The sequence below is a fragment of the Sinocyclocheilus anshuiensis genome, unplaced genomic scaffold (genome assembly GCF_001515605.1).
Source record: "Sinocyclocheilus anshuiensis isolate Anshui unplaced genomic scaffold, SAMN03320099.WGS_v1.1 scaffold77, whole genome shotgun sequence".
In the NCBI taxonomy this organism is placed as follows: domain Eukaryota; kingdom Metazoa; phylum Chordata; class Actinopteri; order Cypriniformes; family Cyprinidae; genus Sinocyclocheilus; species Sinocyclocheilus anshuiensis.
Genome location: NW_015537941.1, coordinates 326,986 through 336,292, shown reverse-complemented (window position 1 = coordinate 336,292; position 9,307 = coordinate 326,986). Strand labels below are relative to the sequence as shown.

Genomic DNA, 9,307 nt, shown 5'->3' with positions numbered 1-9,307 from the left:
ATATATAATTATTATTTAGTTGAGAATTTTTTTTTATTTATTTCTTGTTCACTGAAAGTTTCTAACCTTGTCTTTAAATGTGCTGCCCTGAGTTTCACTGCATCAGATTGTAACAAAACTTCTGCATTTTCCATTATGATCATCCTAACCTGCCAAAACAAACATAAAAGGAGAATTAACAGGAAAAAAGACATAATTAAGATAAAGTACATTATAATTGCCCATGGGTAGAAATCACCCTCTTGAACAATTTGATTAAAAATAATGAAAAAAAAAACAAAAAACTTATTAGCAAGGTAGGCTAGGCTCGTTGATGATAAATGGCTGTCAACACCCATATAATCATGGGAACGAAAAATAATTTCTGAATTCTCAGTGTGAAAGATCAGGGTGTATGTAGGTATGCATCAACATGCGGTTTTTCTGGCTGTCTACTGATTGACATACTCAGTTTATGCAAATACAACTACTGAAGGAAGTTATGAAGATTTAAATGATGCCAGGATTTTTCACTTAATGTCCATTGTTCACATTACTCAATGCATTGATTGTATCTTGAGGATTGATGTTTTTTTCCCCCCAGAGCGCACAAAATAGTTAGCTATCTGTAAAACAATAAAACGACACAAAACAACACAAGTGGGTTTAAACTGTGTTATCTGCATTTTTGCAAATCTTTAAGCAGGCTATTATTATGTTAGGGTCAAAGATCAAGCCAGGTGTGAAAGCCGGCCCTGAGGTACTAAAGGATTAACAATCTTTCACAAGGTCAGTATGGCCACAGGCACCGGAATGGTTTTAGGAAGCACAGGTGTTAAGCGTCTGGTTAACAGCCCTCTAGTAATCAATTAAAATACATGTGAATGCCACAGAATTCAAACCACCAGCCTGCAAACCTATAAAAATAACCTTTTAAAATGACTATGCAAAATAGTATCCAAAAAATGTAGTATGCCATAATGAGCATGAATGAATATAAAATGTCATGTAATTATTGCATGCTGCACAGTTTAAAAACTGTACACTGCAAAAAATAGTATGAGTAGTATAGTAGTATGGCATTGTGAACATCCTTAGTCTCAAATATATAGAATATCTAATTATTGCATGCATATCAAATGCTGCGTTCAAGTCCTCCTGGGACGTTCGTGCTTACGAGAATATATAGTATGTTTATCTAATTACAAACCAACAGCCTAAAAACCTGGTCTTTGTCTTTGGCTGTGTTCGAAATAGCATCTTAGCTCACTACCCATACTATTTCAGCAGAATATAGTATGCATGCTGTGTTATTTTTATGTGACCATACTTGGATGCCCTACTGAATATGTATATATAAAACCAGAACTCCACAGAGTTTGTATATCCCACAATGCATTGCACTGGGCTTTAAATATTACCCATAATTCCTCTTGGTTTTTGACTTGATTAGACATTTTACACAAACTTGGATTAAAAATGCTAAAAAGCATACTGAAATTGTACTTGAAACATTCATTTTTGCATAACATACTTTTGCATACTGTTTTTCAAACAGCATGCAGTATGCAGTTGCAGTCAACAGTATGCTAGCATTCTCTTCTAAATGAAGAATTTATCCAAAGAAAGACTTTCTAAAGGTTGGTGGAAGGTTGTGTTTCTCACAGAGCGCAATATTAGCTTAGAACATCTTGACTGGCTGGCTGCCATTTTGATGATTCATGAGCCATTGTGGCAGCATAATATACAGTTAATCATTGTCTGTAAGTCATTCTCATATATAATGTATTTTAAGGGGATAAAATGAATTAGTAAGGCTAATAGTGAATGCACTACATGTTACAAAAATGGCATTTGTAGTGTGGTAGTAGCTATTTCAAACATATCCTAAGTATTGGACATGTTTGCCATCCAATTATTGCATGCATACAGAATATTGGCATACTTTACACAGTTAACATACTGCATACTGCATAATTAGTATGAGTAGTACAGTAGTATGGCATTATGTCATCTGATTACTGCATGCATATACAGTGCAAAACAGGCATTTTGAACTCAGTATACCCCACACACTGCATACTGCAAAAATAGTATCCTTAATCTTCAATATAGAATGTCATGTAATTATTACATACTGCACAGTATACATACAGTAAATAGTATGAGTAGTATGGTAGTATGCTATTCCAAACATATTCTTAGTATCAAATATAGTATGTCATCTAGTGTTAACATACTTCATAAATAGTATGAGTAGTACAGAACGGTATACTTTGCATACTTCAAAAGAGTATTCAAAACAGTATGCAAAAAGAATAGTATACCATAACAAAAATATTCTTAATCTTGAACATAGAATGCAGTAATTACATGCTACATAGTATACAGTACATACTCTATACGGCAAAAATAGTATGCCATCTAAACTGTCTAAACACAGAATATTCAGTTAACATACTGCATACTGCATAGGTAGAATGAGTAGTACAGAACACTATACTTTGCATACTTCAAAAGAATATTTAAACAGTATGCAAAAATAAGTTTGCCAACAAACATATTCTTAATCTTAACTGTAGAATGAATATAGAATTATTAAATTTAGTATACAGTATGCATACTGCATACTAAAAAGAGTATGAGTAGTATAGTGGTATGCCATTCCAAAGATATCTTAGTACATACATAGAATGCCATTAAATTACTGACTGAAACTGAATATTCTTAGTTATCATAATGCATACTGCATAAACAGTATGAGTAGTGCAGAACAGTGCATACTGCAAAAGAGTATTCAAAATAATATGCAAAAATAATAGTATGCCATAACGCACATATTCTTAATCTTGAATACAGAATGTAATGCAATTATTACATGCTACAAAGAATGCATACTACATACTAAAATAATACAAGTAGTATGCCATTTCAAACATATTCTTAGTATCATACTGTATATAGTATGCATCGGATTATTGACTGAATACAAAATATTCACAGTTAAATAGTAAGAGTAGTGCAGAATAGTATACTGTGCATAATGCAATAGTATTGCAAATAGTATGCAAAAAGTATAGTATGCCATAACATACATATTCTTAATCTTTAATAAAGAATGTTATGCAATTATTACATGCTGCACAGTATGCATAGAGTATACTAAAAATAGCAGTATGGTAGAATTCCATTCCAAATATTCTTAGTATAATATATAGTATGCATCTAATTATTGATTCAAACTGAATATTCTTACTGCATACTACATCAGTAGTATGAGTGGTACAGTACAGGATACCGTGCATACTGCAAAAGAGTATTGAAAATAGTATGCAAAATCTTGAATATACAATGTTACAAAATCATTACATGCTGCACAGAATGCAGACTGCAAAACAGTATGAGTAGAATGACAGTATACTATTCCAAACACATTCTTACTATCAAATACAGTAGTGACATAAATTTAACAAAGATTTGGGACCCAACCGACTACTAGGGGCCATCGGAATTGCTCATTTTTGATGCCTCTTCTCTAAAACACCTGATTTAACTCATTATCTTAAGCTTCATAACCTGATTTGGGTGTGTCGACATATTAAGACACTTAAAATGTGCAGTGGGGCCCCCAGGGGCCAAATTGAGAACCACTACAGAAGATGATGCATCTGAGAAAAAAAATACATGCATTTAAAGTCTTAATTAGGCTCATTACCCCAGAGCCAGTCTGAGGGGTTTTTCAGGGGCACATAAAAAGCACCTTAGGTATCAAACGTAACGAGACAGGCAAGATGTAGATAACACAGCAGATAATGAGTGCGAACGTCACAGACCCACCTGAGCTCGCAGTTCCTGTGCCAGCACCTCCATGTCGCTCCAGTCCTGTCGCGGAGCGACGTTCCTGAATCCCCACTCCTCAATCTGCTCCTCCAATTCGCAGTTGGTCTGTTCCAACTGATTCACATGCTCCAGGAACCCCTTCATCCGTTCGTTCAGGCCCCTCATGGCCAATTTCGGCTCTTCGAGTTCCTCCATGGGGCCAGACGAAACGAAATGTCTCCGAGCCCGTCCTGCCACACCTAAGATGATTAGGTGTGTACCGAGTAAATATTTTGCTTGAATACGACTGTCGACGTGGCTCCTACGGACAGGGACAAGACCTTTCCCCGGCCCTTGGGGACTTGGGGAGTGGAATGGGAGCGAGGGGCCCACCAGGGTTCCGCCGGCCTCATGTGGAGGTGAAAAGCAAGAGGCCACAATTTGTGTCACGGGTTTTGCTGGTGCTTTTGTGAAGGCTGATCCTGGATTAGTGACAATTCACACATACACACACACACGGCACAGGTCAAAGTCCATTTGTGTTTTACAGTTCTAAAGGATCTGCCGTGTTTTTGTTTGCACCGGCTTTGGTGGCTCATATTGCGTGCGGTTTGTTTGCGTCGCCGTAGGGTGTTTGCATATGCCTGTTTGTGTTCGCTATTAGATTCTAACATTCGGATCTTTTACCTAATCATTTTTTCTGTCTAGGTGAACTCGTCTTCAGTACAGATCTGTGATGTCGAGGCATGTCTCAGACCTGCAGGGCATACTTACAAAATACAAACTGCTTTACAGCTCAAGCGTTTCGCTAAGGCCGTGCAGATTAACAAAAGCATTTTGGCATTTAGGTTAGAACAGAAGTTAGCAGACTCTGTGCAAAGGGGAATGTTGACTATCAGGGCTATGCACAAATCTATGGTTTATAATATTGTAAATTGACATTTATTTATTTATTTATTTATTTACCAGAGTTAAGTGTTACATTCAGTTTGTATTAATGTAATTGTAAAAAAAAAATTAAAAAAAATAAATACATGAGCATAAAATGCATTAGGCACTTAAAAAAAATTTACGTAAATTTATGAGGGCTATGCACAAATCTATGGTTTATAATATTGTAAATTGACATTTATTTATTTATTTATTTATTTACCAGAGTTAAGTGTTACATTCAGTTTGTATTAATGTAATTGTAAAAAAAAAATAAATACATGAGCATAAAATGCATTAGGCACTTAAAAAAAATGTACGTAAATTTATGTCCCGCACTTTTTTTGGGCAAGTGTGTTCACATAGATGTTTTCAAGGGCCAGTGTGAATAAATGTAGATTTAAATGCAAAGATAAAAGATCTATGTATGACCTAGCGTTTTATTCGTATCCAAAACCAGGTTATGTGAACATTACTGAGCGCTTTCATACACGCTTCTGCAGTGTATGTTTCATTCATACTCAAAGCCAGAGGGCGCTCTCGCGCAGAATTCCAAAACGGATTCATAGAAGTAATAACTTGTGACTTGCAAGGAAATCCCTAATATGGACAAAAGTGTCCAAATATCGCTGTAGTTTCATACTCAAAGCCAGAGGGCGCTCTCGCGCAGAATTCCAAAACGGATTCATAGAAGTAATAACTTGTGACGTGCAAGGAAATCCCTAATATGGACAAAAGTGTCCAAATATCACTGTAGCGAAGCTGAATAAAAAGCAGAAATGTTTTGACTGAGGAAATCTGAAGACGATAAAAACACAATTGCGACAATATATGTGTGTTCATGTGTGTTTTGCATCTCCAGGTAAAAAGTAAAGAAAGTATTTGAATAAAATAAAATTACATATATAATATAAAAAATATATTTTATTAAATTACTTATAATAATAATAGTAATAAATATAATGCATAACTCACCTGATCAAACCAATCAAATTTGAAGGCCGCAGCTGTTGTGATTGAATCAGTCTGAATAAATTCACTAATAAAAGTAAAAAATAAAATGTATATTTAATTTAATATAATATACTATAATACAATATAATTACTTTAATTAGTCAAACTAGTCTGACTAATTTGCAGACAATAGGCAGGTATTATTGCACTGACAATCAGCCTATCACAGTGATGTGGAGGCACTGCTTCCTTTCACATAGTCTTTTGTTGACTTTTTGTCCCTGTATTACCTGGAGTGTCTTTTAGAGAGTGATTTACATTAGTTTTTATAATATATAGAGGTGGAAAGTAACTAATTACAAATACTTTCATAACAGTACTTGAGTACATTTTTACATTTTTCTACTTGCTTGAGTAGAATTAAATTGTGGTACTTTTACTTGAGTAAAATAAAACTAAAGTATTCAACTTCGCTACATTTATTTTTCACCAAAAGTACAAAGTACAAAAAAAAATAAAAAATAGACAAAGCCGATAGAGAAGAGCGAGACGGCGTTTGACGGGCACTTTTCAAACTTGGGTGGAGCCCTGCACTTCAGCCAATAACAGATAGGTCTGACTCGGGTAAAAAACCAATCAAAACTTCCAGTTCAGCTGCGGGGGCGGGCCGTTCAAACCGCGCTTTGCTTTGACTGTCAATCACCGGCGTTGTCATTTTAAATCAGCATCATTAGCGTTTCAGTATTTTAGAGAATGTGAGCTATGCTCTGATTTTAAATCGTCATTTTGTCAGCTCCTGAAATGGGGCATACCGTTGATATTACACAGCAGTATAAGTAAATAGAAACTCGGTTGATAGAAGAACGCAGTTATTGCATGGATGGAGCAAGAAAAATGTAAGTGTCTAAAATACATGCACACAGTTCAGTTGAATGGTAAAAACCGCCCTCTTTATGCATTTTAAATCACTTTTTCTGTGTGCATGCTTTGGATGTGTGTGCACATGGGTGAAGAAACTAAATATTCTATGTATCACCACCAGACGACATGTTCATATCCAAAACAAGACGATGTGAACATGCAGTGCATGTTTCATTCATACTCAAAGCCAGAGGGCGCTCTCGCGCAGAATTCCAAAACGGATTCATAGAAGTAATAACTTGTGACGTGCAAGGAAATCCCTAATATGGACAAAAGTGTCCAAATATCGCTGTAGCGAAGGCATCCAGCTATGGCTGTAGGTTAAAAAAAAGGGTCATTTCAGGTCATTTTCAGGTAATAAATATAGTATATGAATAATGCAGTGCTAACTGACATAACATTTATTACAATAAAGAAACTATTTTGCCTTATTATGTGTTTATATAAGCCAATCCTAAAATTGTCATTAGGAAAACACAGAAAAAAATATTACAGAATACAAATGATTGGTTATAGTCCAGCAGTTTATTTGATTTCTTAGCCAATTAAAAGACATAAGAAAAAATAAAGCCTGTCAATTAGACAAAAGTTGTTCTTTTTTTTTTTTACATTTCTGTCCCACTCATTTCTGAAATGATGGCTATGCCCCTATGTGTGCGGTAGCATAAGTCTGCTTGTGCTTGAATGGTTTAAAGTCATATTAAAATGTGCACAAAGGAATCAATAAGAGGAATCGAAATTTAAATTTTATAACAAGTAGACGATTCCTGACTTTAAGCATCCTATTCCAGAATTGGAATAGATTTTGGAATCCCAAGCCTAGGTATGGGTTAACATGTTAAATAACATGTTAAATCTTTTTTTTGTCCAACCGAAAATGTGCCTGGAGTCCACCTTTGTTATTATTACAAACTACACTTTCAATGTGATTTTTAAACATTCAAGTCTCACGGGCTGTTTTCTCTGCTGCACACACATCCTTGTGTAAGTGTTATTTAGCCTGTTGATTTTCATTCATAGTATTCAGCTAACTATGAAATATTTTGCAATAAGATGATATCTAAGATTATTTATTTATTTATTATTATTATTATTATTTTTTACCTCATTGGAATCGAAATTAGGAATTGACAAGAATTGGAATCATTAAAATTCAAACGATGCCCAACCTTACCCATACCCCACATTATTTTTTACTGGCACCTTTCTGTTCACACTGTTTTAAACCCTTTCTTTTCTTTTAAACCCTCACTTACCCTTCTTAGCTTTTGCCCTTCTTAAAAACAACTACATAATCTTATACGTGAATGTACTTTTCAAAATTGGTTATAAAACAGTTGCCCCTGGCAACAGGGACAGGTAGTATGTTTGCTTAACATAGCGTCAAACATGACAATTTATGAGACTAATAGCATGTTTTGATTTGTTCTTATCACAGTGAGACAGAAAATATTTTTTTATAAAATTGAATTCTATACTGTGATACAAGCTATGTCATAGCTGACATAGCGTCAAACATGACAATTTATGAGACTAATAGCATGTTTTGATTTGTTCTTATCACAGTGAGACAGAAAATATTTTTTTATAAAATTTAATTCTATACTGTGATACAAGCTATGTCATAGCTGTATGTCAATTAGCGTTGCATTGCAATTGTGTGTTTATTGTCTTCCACGTTTCATCAGTCAAAGCATCTCTATCTGCATGTTATTCAGCTGTAGTGATATCTGATGCATTTGTCCATATAAGGGATTTCCTGGTTCTCACTTGTGAAACAGACATTACAGTACATGGGTGATGATGGTACATGCTGTGCCAGTTTCATTGCGTTTGATCTACCGAACCAAAGACGTCTGCGCAGCTACAACTTCAGAGAGCACAATCATCAGAGGAAAACAAAACAAAAGCCATTGCACTTACCAACACGCCCTCACCCGTCCCACCCCTTTTTCCTCCACTGTCCCTGCCCTGGTGATTCCCCTTCAGATACGAGTCATTGAAGTTTGGCAGTCGCAGTAGAGTGAGAGTCCGTCTGGCTGCGCCCGTCCCGCCCCACACATCTGGTTCTGGAGTGTTGAACACCTCAGAAGTCACGGGACAGGGAATGCCGCCCGACCTGTTCTGGCCCCTGGCGCTGCTCCATGAGAAAACAACGTGGCCTCATGAGTCGTCTGAGATGGGAGTGCAGGTAATTACAAACAGGTAAAGACTGCAGACATGCGGCTACCTGTCCGACAGTTAAATTACAAGGTGGCTTATTGAAAAAAAACCCCCAAAAGCTGTCAACTCGGACATGCATACTTTGAGATCCGGATGGTGACACACAAGGTCTTTTACGAGGCCTGTAAGTTCCCGCTCGTCCCCACCTGTCTGCACTCCTCAGCCAAACGAGATCATACTTCAGCTTTGTCATTTTTGTAGTTAGCGATAGTTGTAGTCATATTTTTGGGCTAGTGCAGATGACAAAAACCTGGTTTATTCATATGTATTTGTGATGTCATTTCAACAATATTGTTCTTGTGAATTTTCAGAAAAAGTTTGGATATTACATTTTTGCATAAATAATCTATTAATATTATATATATATAATTATATATATATAGAGAAACATTGTTTCTAGTTAATTTAAAATAAAATATGCTATATAAATAAATATTCTCCGTGAGAGCAGAGCCCAAAGCTCGTGGCCAGTGGTGTTCGG

The 9,307-nt window shown here is 35.7% G+C and overlaps 1 protein-coding gene across 1 annotated transcript in view; it reads right to left on the bottom strand.

Annotated features, from left to right (window-relative positions):
- krt222 (keratin 222) overlaps positions 1–4,196 on the bottom strand; it is a 13,965-nt gene extending 9,769 nt beyond the window's left edge. Inside the window, exons 1-2 of the mRNA XM_016453755.1 lie at positions 3,817–4,196; positions 67–149 (exon numbers count right to left, since the gene is read on the bottom strand). Coding sequence (XP_016309241.1) covers positions 67–149; positions 3,817–4,014 — 281 coding nt within the window. The 5' untranslated portion in view covers positions 4,015–4,196. The remainder of the gene's footprint in view (positions 1–66; positions 150–3,816) is intronic.
- Between the last annotated feature and the right edge of the window lie 5,111 nt (positions 4,197–9,307).